The sequence below is a fragment of the Camelus dromedarius genome, chromosome 1 (genome assembly GCF_036321535.1).
Source record: "Camelus dromedarius isolate mCamDro1 chromosome 1, mCamDro1.pat, whole genome shotgun sequence".
Lineage (NCBI taxonomy): Eukaryota > Metazoa > Chordata > Mammalia > Artiodactyla > Camelidae > Camelus > Camelus dromedarius.
In genome coordinates this window covers 88,264,155-88,279,413 of record NC_087436.1, presented here as the reverse complement: position 1 = coordinate 88,279,413, position 15,259 = coordinate 88,264,155, and the positions used below count along the sequence as shown (strand labels likewise).

General features: G+C 33.4%; 1 protein-coding gene across 2 annotated transcripts in view; it reads left to right on the top strand.

Annotated features, from left to right (window-relative positions):
- SLAIN2 (SLAIN motif family member 2) overlaps nt 1-15,259 on the top strand; it is a 60,728-nt gene that overhangs the window by 37,992 nt on the left and 7,477 nt on the right. Inside the window, exon 7 of one of the 2 annotated variants that reach the window (XM_031435020.2) lies at nt 5,414-5,491. The exons of the other annotated variant lie outside the window; for it this stretch is intronic. Within the exon in view, the coding sequence (XP_031290880.1) occupies nt 5,414-5,491 (78 nt within the window). The remainder of the gene's footprint in view (nt 1-5,413; nt 5,492-15,259) is intronic. 2 annotated transcript variants of the gene reach the window in all.

Here is a 15,259-nt window from a genome sequence, read left to right as displayed (position 1 = left end):
TGATAGGTTTTGTGCCTTTAAACTTGCAAATTAAGTTAATTTGATTTGAGAATATCCTGTTTCTGGGGATTTTCTTCCCTTTGAGAAGAGCAGTCTAAATGTCACTACAAAAGGAAAGAAATCTTGTAAAATATGCACAAATAATCCAGAACACCATTTATACTTGACTTTCAGAGGTGCTTTAATTCTTAGTTTGAATTGTTAAATTCTGGGGGACTTTCTCAAAGCTTTACATGATATATCTCTAAATAGCATCCCAGCTCTTTGATGAAACCAGCCAAATCTATATCCTTTTTATCTCATTGCATTATTGTCAATACCAACTCTTTACTTAGGGTTATTCCTTCATGTCTTCATACATGCTCTTTATTTAAACTACTATAGCATCTTAAAGCTGTATAGGAATGAAAAATAATTCTAACAAAAATAGAAGAAAAAAGAAAAGGTTGAGAACCTAGGATAAAAATGTTAGAAAAATATATTGACTACATCTTAAACTTTATGATAATTTCTCACCTCTAGTGGTAGAATTACCAATCTATAATCACCTGCTGATCCCCTAGAATTTTTTTTCTGTAGGTGAATTATTTTTCCATTTTCCCCAGAAGTTGATAATTCAGGAAAAAATATAAAGAAACATAATGAGATTCTAATCACTAATTTACTTTTAAGTGGAAAATATGTATAGTGGTATATTTCAATATTTGAATAGTGTATAGGCAGAAGAAAAAATCAATTACCATCCTTTTTTAAAAATTGCATATACATGTTTATTTTTATATTTGTAGCTTTAGTGAAGCTTACTTATGAAGAAAATGTCACAAACATTTATTTTAGTATAGAATCACACTATTCACAAAAATGCGTTTGGAAAGTAGTAAATCCAGAATATTAGCAGGTTTATAATTTAATAAACTTTATCTTATAAAAATATTTTAAAACTTTAAAGTTAATACATTATGAAGCAAATAAAATGTTAGCTGTTCTTAAAATTTTACATATATCTCTGATACATAATATATATGTGTTCTCTTAATTACTATATGTATATGTACTGTTTTCATAGTAGTCTTTATATTTTGATATATAATTATGTACAAATATTACTATGGCAAGTTTTATACATTTACACATGAATTTGCATTTTTAGTATTTTACATAAACCAATTTATATATTTGCTGCCTTTTGTTTTCTTTTAAGTATTTTTCCAGCTCTTAAGTGGTAAAGCTTTGGTTCTTACTTGCTGGTCTGCATGAACCTAACTTTGCAAGGTTGCTGTTATTTCCACCTAAGCGACCACTTCTTTTGCCTTGTTACTATGCCAGTCACTATTTTTATATGCTTACTTGCTATGGCTGCATTATTGTGGATGCTGACATTCAAATATGAATATTATATGAGTTCTAATGTATTTTCATTTTGATAGTTATTACCAGTTTTTGACTTTTATACTTGGAAAATGTGAATAACTTAAAAAGTTTAAGAAAACCAGAGCATTGCAGAGGTTATGGATACATATTTTCTCAGTTTCTCCAGTTAAAAGAAGGAATGTTTGCCAGGGACAGAGATTTTCAAAAGACTAGTACCTTGCTTTCTAAGACAACTAGAGCACAGGTTTAGTAGAAAGTTTAATTTTCAGAAAAATGTAGGAATTAGTGGTTCTGAAAAAAGGAAAGAGAAGGGAGAAAAACCCAAGACAGTCTGCTGATTTAAAAACAGTAATAATCCTCAAACTTTGATTAGTATTTTTAAATGTTTACTTTCACAAGTATTATCTCATTTGAACCTCATAACATCCCATTTTTAATTTTTAAAGAAAGAGCAGAGATATAGATTATAGGTACAATGTCATGTAACCAGAAAAGTGGCAAAAACCAAGCCAAATTACTCCCTCATCTCAACTCCTCCCTGAGTCTCCTGATTCCCTTCCAATCTCTGTTTGGATTACATCATGGTGACCTAACTGCAAATTAGTCAACATCTTGGAAAATATTCTTGGATGACTCTGTTGGAGCATGATTTGAGACTGAACTATAAATACTTTGTGAATTACCACAAAAGAGTAAAATAGGTCAGTGTAACATTTATCCATTTGCTTACATTTAACTAAATGGAAGTATATTTTTGCACAGGATACAGAGTATACTCAGAGAAGAGATATATAGAATCAGTGTTCTACTCTGGACCTCTCACTGAAGAGGGAGTATCCAGGATGGTTGTCAGTTTATGCGTAGCTAGACTGCACTTGGGCCCATGGGGAAGGAATTCTCATCCAGATTTCACTAGGAACCAAAACACCAAAAGGTTACACTCGAGTTTCACATAATTCTGAAACGTGAATTGAAATAAGTCATGCTAAATCTGTGTAATATAGGCTAATATAAGAAGGAGTGAAATACTTGTAGAACTTCTGTTTAAGGATAAGTAGTGCAGTGATGTTGAGTCAATTATCACAAAGAGATTTTATAAATATAGTTTTTCTGACCTTCTGGAAATTTTGATTGAATGTATGTGGGATGGGGACCCAGCATGTCTACTTTTAGAAGTGTGTCAGCTGACTCTGGGGCATGTTTAAGTTTGAGAACCACTGAATTAGACCTCAGCTGTGGAGGATCTTGAATATTTAGTTTAAATCTCTGGACTTTATCCAGTAGTCAGTCACTTACATGTTTCTTAATTATTCAACAGATATTTATTGAGTGTATGTTATGTTCCAAGCACTGGGAATATAAATGTGAGTGAGACAGTAAATGTCCTTCATTGGCAGGAAGTGATAGGCAGGAATTGATGTGGAAACAGGAGAGACATTAACCTTGGCAGTATGAGGAGGTTTTCAGGAAATTATTGGAAGATTTCTCTGTCAGCACAGGAGGAATTGTCACACGAGGAAAGGAAGTATAGGTTTTCCTAACAGTAGGATCAGTAATAAAATCTTAAGAATGGTACCCTGATTATAGTGGGGGTTTTTGTTTGACTAAAGTGTAAGTCACAGTTACTGGTTAGTGGGTCCAGTGACCAAGGATAAGAGATGTAGACAGGGGATAGATTCCGATGGGAGTTTTTTAATATCATATTAAGGAGTTTAGATTTCATCCTGTAAGCACGAAGAGCCATCATAGGCTTCTAATCAGAGCTATTAAGAAATTCAGTCTTGTAGCAATGTGGAGAATGGATCAAAGTTCTAGAAGGATTTGGAGACTTTCAGTTTAACAACTGCACTTAATCATTTAAAAATGATTTTATCGTTAGAAAAGCAATCAACTTAAGATTGATAATTCAGATAAAAATTTAGTTTTTGTTCTTATTTGGGTAACATTATTTGACTTTGTTGGTGTCTTATGAAAATGATTCATTTCATTCTGTATCAAGCAAATTTTGAGTATACTGCCTGACCCTGTTTGCAGTCTGATTCTTTGAATTACTGTTGGACAATTCTGTCTATAGATGCCATTTTTGTGACATCACCTATGAGACTTGAGGGATAAATAAGGTCCACTGGAGTCATTGTAGCTATTAATTTAAGATCTTATCAGAACACTTGATTATAGATGATATTTTATATTAAACCCTTGTTTAAAAAAATTTTTAATGGTTAATAGATACTGTGGATTGACTATGTTTGTACCGTTGGTTAACATTTGCCCTCATTTACTCCACTCCAATCAAGGTGACCTACTTTCTGTTCTTCAGATATACCAGGCACACTCCTCCCTCAGGTCCTTACCACTGCTTTTCTTTCTGTCTAGAATGGTCCCCCAGATAACTGTATGTCTCCTTCCTCTCTTCTTTTAGATCTTTGAGCAAATGTCATCTCTGGGAAATATTTCCTTATCACAATATTTATAATTGAAAATTAAATCCACCTCTTGCCCTCCTTTCCTTCTTAATTTTCTCCTTAGCAGCTATCACTATCTGGCAGGCCATACATTTTACTCTTTATTTATTGTCTGTTTTCCCTTCCCTAGACTCTTAATTCCATGAAAGTAGGAATTTTGTTTATCTAGTTGGCTACTGAATCCATTGTTCCTAAAACAGTACCTGGAATAAAGTGGATAATTAACTTTGAAATAATGAAAAAAAGCAGGAATGAATGAATGAGTGAATAAATGGAAATGTGAATGGCAGAAAGCATGTCTGAATAAATATGTAAATGAAGAATACTCGATGATAGCATCCTGTATTTCTGTGGGATAGATATGAGGTGTAATGCATTATAAAATTGATTTTTTTTTTAAAGTTTGGAGAATTTTTTTGCTAGTCTGTCTGGCAATATGTTTAACTTAAATTGGCTTGTTATTTAGCTGCAGTAATGTGTTGAGTGCTGTAGAATTAGAAATTAGATACATTTGTTACTTTTAAAAAAATGTTTACTATCAGACAGTGACAAAATTCTATCATCGATAGGGTTAAGCAATAGAGGGAAAGAGAAATTCTACTTAAACTCTGGCTAGATTTATGGTTGTGAGATCTCTTTTGGGAGATGGGGAACATGTAAATTCTAGAGGTGTATGGAGTCCGACTTTCAAATCGGTAGAATGACATTTTAGAACCACTTAAGTAGGTGACTGCACTAGTAGGTGTGGGACTCAATCAGTTCATTGGAGTCATAATGAGTTTTAACTCTCAATAGCTCTGAACTGCTCCTTAATTGCCAGTTTTGAGAGTTTCATTGCAGTTAATGGTGAGTTTTGAAGAAAGCTTAGAAGTCCTCATTGATCACTGTAAAAAACAAATGCTCTGACTCATCCAAACCGCTCAACCCCACCAATACACCCTACCCACTCCATAGGCGTATGTGCACAGCCCAAACATGTTGCTGCCCAAAGTCTGAAGTGCAATTAGTTGAATTCTACAGCAAGATAATGTTGAACATATTAAAGTCACTAGATTGTGACTCCCTTGCGGACCTGCCTAGTTCTGAGTTTTCTTCTCCTTTTTGAGTATGGGGATTGCTATTTCACATTAGGGCAATTCATCTAACAATAACTGCTTTGCCAAAGCCTGCTTTTTTTGCACTGAACAAGTACTACATTTATTTTTTTCTGTACTGTGTGCTTGTGTTCATCACTTTTACTTATTAGCTTTGTATTCTTTGCATCCTGTAGCATGTTTGCTGGTGGTTTGTTTTTCTTTGATATTTTAATTGGTTTACATATTGTAGATTTTCTCATCTTTAAGAAGCGATTTCTGAAAGTATGCACTTTGCACTAAGATTTCCATTCCCTTTCTTTTCCAACTTAATGCACTAAGCATCACTTCAAGATTTCTCTGCTTCTAGGATTCTAACATATTTTCACCTTATCTGTTCCTTAATAAGTTTCCAAGTTTGTATTAAAATATTCAAGTGTACAGAAGCTATAGCCTTTATCTTGTCCTTGCAGGCAAATATTACAGTTCCTTATTTTTCAACAGCTTCGCAAAGGCTGAAAAATTTGCCTCGTACTTCTCTCAAAGCCAAACAGTTGCTTCAAACTTCATCTACAAAAAGAGGTAACTACAACCTCTTACTAAGTTTTAAGTTTCAGCAAATGGCTCAAATTAGTTAAATCCTTTACCTTTTGGCATACTGAGTCGGTGATGTCTATACATAGAGCACGTTTTAGTCTTTTTTTTTTTTTTTTAATAATAAAATGTGGACTCATTCTCTGTTACTTGGATAAATCCAGAAGAAACTCATTTTCCACAGAGGTATGTATTGGGTTGCAATTCTGAAAGGAATAAGTGATATATAGCATTTAATGTTAGAGAATTTATCATTTTTCTTACTAACCTAAAACTGAAGGTCATTGTTTTAACTTTGTTAGGCAAACTAATAAATGCTTTAAAATGAACCTAATGCCAGACATTCTGTATGTAATGTTTCTTCTTCTGACTTTGGTTTTGGATTACTTATCCGTAGGATGGAATGGGAATGTTTTCATACTAGAAATTGATTGATGTTAAATCAGAGTTGTGATTAACTTTGTGGAGTGGCAGCTTTTGGAAGAAATCATAGCTGAATAAATACATGAAGGTTGACATCAAAGCTATCATACTGGTTCCAAGAGGTCGGATGTATGGACAGCTAGAAAGAAGTAGAATTGGGAGAAACAGTGGGGTTGAATAGACCGACAGTAATAAGAATGAATAGAAGCCTCCGAGGAAATGGGACAGTAAGGAAAAATATTTCCCTGATCCAGGACATGTAGATTTCCTGATAGCTTCAGAACTCAATAAATAACAAAGATATATAAGAAGGCTAAAGCACTAAAGGACATTATATGGAAAGAGGATGCTTGAGATTTGAGTTGTTGAAAAAAAAAGATTTGGTTAATATGGTTACAAAAGTACTGAAATAGATTTTTTAGCAAGTTTATTAATACACATGTTTTAGCAATGATTTGGTTAGTTAGGTATAATTTAAGGAAATAGTTTCAGATAATAGAATCCAAAGAAAAGAGAATAATCAAATAGAAAAATAGAATGTGTGAGTGTTTGTGTTTTGGGTATCAGAAGTTGATCGTAGGCTTCCAATAGGGATGTCTTGGTGCCATTGTCAGAAATAATAGATTGGATAGATTATGCTCTTCTGATGGAGAAGATGACTTATTAAGGATTATTATAGAAAAGGGTTCTTAAATTATTTGAGGGCCTTAGGCCTCTTTTTTGAGACTTCCAGGTATTTTTGAGTACTTCTAGGAGTAAAAGGTAGGTGAAAACAGATGATCATAAAAGGATTATAGTGTCTACAACAGGGCAAGAGATAATTTTTAAAAAGTCAAGAATTTTAAATTTATATTAGTTTTATTTTTTGTATGCCTCTGTAAGCTGCTTCATAATCCTTTTTTGGCATTAGGTTGACTTAAATAGCTATACTTTTTACTTAAAGATTTATGTTGCTATTTATTAGATTGAGGAAGTTATAACTGCTGGCTAATTTTTTTTTTTTTAGGGGGAGGGTTGCAGCTGGGCATGAGTCTGGGGAGGTTACATTTTTTGTGACTCTGAGCCACCAAACTGCCTACCTTCCATGATAAGATGACAGGAAAACCCCGGCCTATAATTCCTGGTACCTCTAGCTGTCCAGTTGACATGGTAAAGGGAGAGAAGTTTGTGCACGTGTGTGTTTGATTTTTGTTCTATTTTGTTTGTTTAATCTCTTATTTTTCTTAATCCAGACTCCCATATTTTCTGGTTGGTATTGTGGCTTGGTGATGATGATTTTACACTATAAGCTCTGAACCAATTGAAAAATGGATAGTATATGATAGGATTTAAAATATTAGTTTAATTACTGGTCAAGCTGAATTGGAGAATTATCTCTTGGGTCCAAGGTCAAAATGGATTTTCTAATTTCCCCTCATAGCAAGAGAGAGAGGGATCTGGTCTGCATTGGACTGTGGGATTCTCTGCTCTTGAAGGGATGCAAAACAGGGTTCAGACACCAGGTGTTCATAGGTACTTCTGCACATTAAACCTGTCCAATAGAGAAACATGGACTAGATAGTAAATTGTTAGATAAATCAGTTGTTCCTCATCCTGGGAATGAGCCTGCAACATTTTCTAGAAAGCTGATGTATTAATTTTAAGGGCTCACAGGATCATGGGAAGAGAAAGAAGATGGATTCCTTAACTATTGAAAAAATGGTGCCTTTGATTTTAATTTAAGCATTTAGTAGTAGCTGGTGTTTGAAGATGGGAAGGGAAGTAAAACTTGCCTGGCGCAAAGAAACACACCATAAACATTTGTTGAAAGAACATGAGGATGCCACTAACTGAAGAAAGGCCAGACACATCCGTTTTTGCATTTTCTTCTTGCAGAGTTTTTGTGTTTCTTCAGCCCATTTTTCTCTTAGAGGAAAAGAACCATTGTATGTTTTTAAGACTTCATAGAAGTGACTGATTAAACTGCTTTGGTAGATGTATTTTATTTATTCCCAGTTGTTGGGAACTCAGTGAAGAAGAGATAAAAAGGCTAGAGAACTCGCCAAGTCAGGGGAAGAATATGAAGACTAATTAGAAAAGTGAATGCAGAGATCAGGATATATTTAAAGATGGAAACATTTTTATTTAGAAGGAAAGAAGTAACTAAGGAGGAGTTGTTGATGGTAGTTGTCTAATACTGCTTTAATTCATGGTATTTTGAGATATTTAAGGTGAGATAAGCAGTGTTTATAAGAGGCCTTATTGATAGGAACTGAAAATGCTATTTGATATCAGACTATCTGAAAATAGAGAGAATCCAGGGATTTTATCATTACCCCAGAACCAAAATTGAAAATTTCTTGTGTTCCCTCATCTATCAACTAACGAGTAGTTATTGAATCTGTATCATAAACAAGATTCATGCATTATATCCTTCTCTCTTTTTTTCCCCCTCTGTTCTAGCCCCTCTTTACTTTTTCTTCTATTCCAGTTGTGATCAGAGGCGGCCTCTGCCATAAACTGTTAGATACAGTTAAAATGATGAGTTGCTCTCCCTCCCATGACTTTGCTATGTAAAATTGGAAAAATGGGAGAGAGGATGGAGGCTGTTCTTGGGGCTCCCTCCAAATACACAATTTCTGTTAGACCATTTCATGCTATTTTTGGAATGATAATTGAATAGATTTTATTTATATTTAGACTGGCTAAGGTGTTTATGATTTTCTAAGATTCTTTTTCCCTTTAGTTAAATCTTAACTACATCTATCAATTTCCTTTGCTGAGAAAATCCTAGATCAAAATTTTCTCCTCTCTGAAATTTTTGCCTGTGTTAAGTATGGATTGCATAAAGACCTTAAACATTCTGTGGTCTTAAAAGATCACCTGATTTCAGTTAACCTCATTTTTATTCCTCCATAGCTTATAGATGAGGCAAATGCTGCTACCATTAGAGGAAACTTTTTTTTTATAATAGTTAAAAACTACAGCTTTTGCACTTCTTCATATGCTCTCTAGTTTTCCCTCAGCATATATACATTAACTTTGTTAAAGTATTTCTCTTCCGTATCTTGAGATTGTAGAAGCTTTTGACTTGTCCTTTCATAAACGCTAGTGCATTTATCTAAGAACTTAAGGATTAGTGAATTTAAAAGGATTTCTAATTTATAAATCTGTTTTTAAATCTTTGTTATTTTAAAACATAACACAAATTCAGAATATCGTATTATACAGAGAGAGCTTAATGAATTCTTGTAAGACCACCCCCTTGTAGCCACCATTCATATCAGGAAACTAGAATTACTACCTCAAGATGCTCCACACCTATCTGCTTCCAAACACAATTCTCCCTTGACCCCCCTCTCCCAACAGTAGTCATTCTTCTTAATTTTTGTGGTAATTACTTCCTTACTTCTCTTTATAATTTTATCATCCAAGTAATTGAACTGTAGTTTTGCCTCTTTAATATATGTCTCTTTAAGTTTCTCTTAATTTATAGTTTTCCTTCAGCTCTTTACTCCTTACTCCCCTTCGTTGTTTGAAGAAACCACCATGTCAGTTGTTCTGTAGATGTTCTCAACAGACTGAGCTTTCTGTGGTGTCATTTATCAAGTTCTTCTGTATTCTTTATAGATCGGTAGTTATCTGGATTCTTGATTAGATTCAGATTTGTTATTTTTGGCAAGACTGGTTCACAGGTGGTGCTACTTCCTCAGGCCAAGGTACGTAAAGTGGGGTTGAGTCTTTCACGTGATGCTGGCAGGCGATGTCTATTTCCTTACTTTCCAGATACTGCAAGAATTGGGTTATTTCAGTTCCTTTTTAATAATCTATCAAAATGCTTGCATAAAGAGAAACTTACTCTTTGGTTACTCAGCAGTGAAATTTTATCTCAGTACTTGTATTTACCCTTTGTTTACCAGTTTTCAAAATAAAAAATTGACAATCCTCCAAAGGTGACCAATAGTTTTCTTAGATATATATCATTATGAACTTTCAGATTTAAACATTTTTTAAGGTGTTATGATCTCTTCTGGGTATTTGCCCAACTTTGGTAGAACCTATTTTAAGTCTTTTTAACACAACCCTGGTAGTCTTTGATAATGTCTTGATAAGTGGTATGACAGGATAGGCTCATCTTGTACATTTCCTGCCACAGACCTGGATTTAATTATTTCTCAAAAAAAAAAATCCTGGTTTCTTTTGGTAGGAATTGGATTTTCAAAACCTAAGTCTATATTTTTTGTGTATTTGTTGCCTACTTTTCAGTCCTTTCCATCTTTCTTCATTTCTTCTTGTTCTGTAAAAGTTTCTTCTCATTGTTTATGTCTCTTAAAGCATAATCTATTGTGTATGGTGACTTTTTTTTTTTGATGTCCAAACTCACCAAATTGTATACATTAAATATGTGCAGCTTTTTGTATATCAGTTATAACTCGATAAAGCTTTAAACAAAGCAAAAACATCTTGCATAGAACTCGAAACATAATAAGGATATAGTAACAATTTCCAGAAATGCCCAAGAAGCTGGTGAAAGAAAAACAGCATGATGACCTAAAATGAGGGCAAGTTTTGGAATAACATTATATACACTTCCAATTTAAACTGTTGTGCAGCATAGAAAAAGATCAGTTTCCTAGTTCATTTTAAGAAGCTAGCATAACCTTGCCTCTAAAACCTTCTAAGGCTGAATAAAAAGGAAACCAAAGGCCAGTGTCATTTGTGTGTATTGTTGCCAGAATTAACAAAATGTTGATATATTGAATACCAAAAAAAAAGATTAAAAAATCATGCTCCAGTACGTGTTTTATTAAATTTGAACTTTTAAGGAAGATATATAAAATTTGAGAATTTCTCGCTATTAAACTTTCAAAATATTTTTGCAGTTACTGTCAGAAATGAAACTCTCACTTTTGTTTTTATTCCTTCAATCCCCTTGTGTTTGGAGATTACTACAGAGAAATTTAAAATTACAACGAGTCTTATTCCTTTGTCCTCTAAATAACACCTACATTTTGTATGCAAATATCTTCTTAACATGGTGAATTTTAAAACTTTTTTTTACACTTTTTTATTGAGTTATAATCATTTTACAGTGTTGTGTCAAATTCCAGTGTAGAGCACAATTTTTCAGTTATACATGAGCATATATATATTCATTGTCACATTTTTTTCTCTGTGAGCTACCATAAGATCTTGTATATATTTCCCTGTGCTGTACAGTGTAAACTTGTAAACAATATCTATTCTACATTTTGAAATCCGTCTGTCCCTTCCCACCCTCCACTCTCTTGGCAACCACAAGTTTGTGTTCTATGTCTATGAGTCTGTTTCTGTTTTGTGTTTATGTTTTGTTTTGTTTTGTTTTCGATTCCATATATGAGCGATCTCATATGGTATATTTCTTTCTCTTTCTGGCTTACTTCACTTAGAATGACATTCTCCACGAACATCCATGTTGCTGCAAATGGCGTTATGTTGTCGGTTTTTATGGCTGAATTATATTCCATTGTATAAATATACCCACATCTTCTTTATCCAGTCATCTATTGATGGACATTTAGGCTGTTTCCATGTCTTGGCTATTGTAAATAGTGCTGCTGTGAACTGTATGGTGACTCTTGTGTCCCTTCTATCTTAGACTTCATTTTGGAATGATTTATTTCATTTATTTAATTCTTTTCTGTGTTCCATCCCCTCACTTTTGAGTATTTTTCATTCTGCTTTATGTTCTTTCATATCTCATAATTTTCATCTTTTTTGATGTGTGTATAGTGGGCATGATACTTGAGAAGTTTTCACCATTGGTGGAAGTAGTATTCTATTCCTTATTCTCTCATGTTTCTTATAGTAACTTTATGTGGAATTTGTCCTCACTCTTTTTCTATTGCTCATTTTTCTGTGAAGTTGGTTTTTTATAAATATTTAGAAAGGGAGTTTTTAGATTTTCTAATTTATGGCCCTAGTGCTCCCTCTTCTGTTGTTTTAGGAAACTGCTAAAAAATATAGCTACTTATTTTCTGAGATTTCTCTTTTATTGCCCTCCCCTGTTTTAAAATTCATCCATTTAAAGTGTACAAATCAGTGGGTTTTTTTTTTTTTTAGTACAATTGACCCTTGAACAACACAGGTTTGAACTGCATGATTTCAATTACACATGAATTTTTTCACTAAATATGTACTATAGTACTACTCAATCTGTAGTTGGTTGAATCCACAGATGCAGAACCATGCATATAGAGGACCAACTGCAAAGTTAAATGTGAATTTTTCCAGGGTGCAGAGGGTCAGCACCTGTAACCCCTGCATTGCTCAAGGGTCAACTGTGTATTCACAGAGCTGAGCAACTATTATCACTGTCTGATTTTAGAGTCTTTCATCACCTCATAAGAAACGTCATACTTATTACCATTCCTCACTCATTCCAGTCTCTGAGAACCACTAATCTTTCTGTCTCTGGATTTGCCTATGCTGGACATTTCATATAAACTGAATCATACAATATGTGATCATTGTCACTGGCTTCTTTCACTTAGCATAATGTTTCCAAAGTTCATCATATTGTAGCATATATTAGTACTTTGTCCCTTTTTATTGTTAAATAATATTCCATTGTATGGACATAAGTGTATTTTGTTTATCCATTCATCAGTTGGTGGACGTTTGAGTTGTTTCCACTTTGTGCCTGTTGTGAATAATGCTGCAGATGTTTTCTGGTAACTTGTTTATTCTTATCTATCTTTTTGTATGTATTGAAGAAAAGCTAGTGAAGCCCAATCCCAGGGGTTTCTTCTGCCTCTTATGTTTAACTTCTGCCTCTTACGTTTAACAAATCTTCTGTTGATAACATGCTTACAAAAATAATGATAAGTAATGTACACTAATGAAAGAAGAAATCAAAGGCTTCTATGCCTTGTTATTTTTCTTATGATTACTTATCAGCCAATACAAACTTAATATGTCTTGGTGTCATATTTATGAAACCTGCATAGGATAGTAGCCCCACAAATAAACTTTCTGAGTCTAGTTGAAAATTAAAATGGTAAAAATGACATTTTAATTTCTACTCCTGGAGGTGTTTCTCTTTTCGTTCTTGGTGAAGAACACCAATCTGGGAATCGGGAGACCTGGATTCAACCTCTGACTTTCCTGTTTATTCACTCAATTGCTCTCTGTGGTTGTGGCAATTTTCCTTCTCTGTAAACTGGAACGTTTGGAGTAGTTACTAGTAACTCCTTCAGGAAGGATTCTTTAACTCTGTAATGAGAGACTCATACTCACTTCATCTCTGTGGTCTTTAGTACCCAGAAATTATTTTAAAGTCTTATTATGTCAGTACCCTATTGCCATCATATATGGTACACAGACCACTGAACAACTGGGATGCTGTAACTAACTATACAGTAACAGATAGTTGACAAGGAAGTACTTTTGTCCTTAGTCTTTATTTGTTAAATAACTGAATGGCCTATATATTTTAATAAATATTTTGCTCTCCATTAGTCATGGTGGCCAGTGTTTGTCAATGTGTGTATTTTTATTGCAAACTATATTTACACTTTTAAAAAATTACACAATTAATGTAACTTACAGTTTGGCTGACATATGACTGAAGACAAGCACTTGAAGTGTGTTTTTATATTGTAAGATGGTTTTTAATATTGGGATATATTATTTATAAGACATTTCATATTCAGTGAATATTTATCAAACTAAAAACAGTACACAGTTTACTCAGTCTTTTCATTTTAGAGTTAATTGCCTGATGAATTATCTAAACCTTAATTTGAAAATAAATTTGTTGTTTTTATTAAATGCTTATTGAAAGACAAAAATGAATATTTTAAAATTATGAGTCTTCATATCACCCACCATTCCATTTGAGAGATGACTTAGACACCAAAGTTAACATTCTTTGTCACCTGTCGGTTTTATAAATAGAATTCTAATTCTTGCTTGGAGCAGGTGACATTCTTTCATTTTGTGCCTTGATTCAAGTGTAATTCTCAATAATCCAAAATGAGTAAAGAGAAATTATAGCATACTGTCATAATTAGTTTGACAATAGAGCCTAATTTACTTAATCCCTATATTTTAGTTAATTTATAAAGACAGCTTAGGAGACTGCCTTGAGAGGCATGGTTGAATTTCTTTCCAGAGAACTGAGCTGCAGCAGGCTGAAAGGCACCATATTCCTTAGATAAGGAAGGCATGGATATGATATGCCTTACAGTTCATGTAATATTTTACATTTTACCAACACATTACTCACTTGATGTTCACAGTTAACCTATGATATTTGCTGAGATTTGTTTTATTAGATTTACATCTACAAATTAATTTCTCTCTTTTTTGGGGGGTAGTAATACAAACAGTGGTTGCATTTTTAAATCTTTATTTCCATACATTTAATTGCTTGACATAGAGAAATACAATAGAGTTTTGTATGTTAATCTTCCATCTTGTGTCTTTCCTGAATTCACTTAATATTTCTAGAAGGTTTGTTTTGTTTCATTTTTTTAGATTCCTTGGGATTTTCTGTTAACAATCATGGAGAGTTTCTTTCCAGTCTACATGCCTGTTATTTCCTTTTCTTGCTTACTGCACTGGCTGGAGCTTCTAGCACTATGAGAATGCTGAGAACATGTATCCTTGCCTTGTTCCCCATCTTAGAGGGGAAGCATTCAGTCTTTCATCATTGTACTATCTACAGATTTTTTGTAGGTGCTCTTTATAAAGTTGAAGTTCTTATTTTATGTTTTCCTAAGAATTTTTATCATGAATATGTATGTGTTGAACTTTGTGAGATGCTTTTTTGCATCAGTAGATACGCTGATGAGATTTTTTTTCTTCTTTAGCCTGTTATTGTGGTGGATTACATTGATAGATTTTCAAATATTGAACCAACTTTGCATCCTGGAATAAACCCCTCTTGATCATGATAAGTAATTTTTTAAAATATATCACTGAGTTGTATTTGCTTACATTTTGTTAAGGAGTTTTACATCTATATTCCTTGAAGGTTATTGGTCTGCAGTTTTCTTTTTTGACACTGTCTATTTCTGATTTTGGTATCAGAGTGAGACTGTCTTCATAAAATGAACTGTGATGTGTTCCCTCCTCTTCTGTTTTCTGGTAGAGAGTATATAGAATTGTTGTTAATTCTTTAAACCTTTGGTAGAATTTCCCAGTGAAGCCATCTGGGCTTGGAGTTTCCTTTTTTGGAGGGTTTTGAGTTACAAAATCAGTTTCCTTAATAAATATATGGCCATTCAGTTTATCTTTTACATATGAGATGAGTCCTGGTAGTTTGTGCATTTTGAAGAATTGGTCCATTGCATCTAAATTGTTAAATTA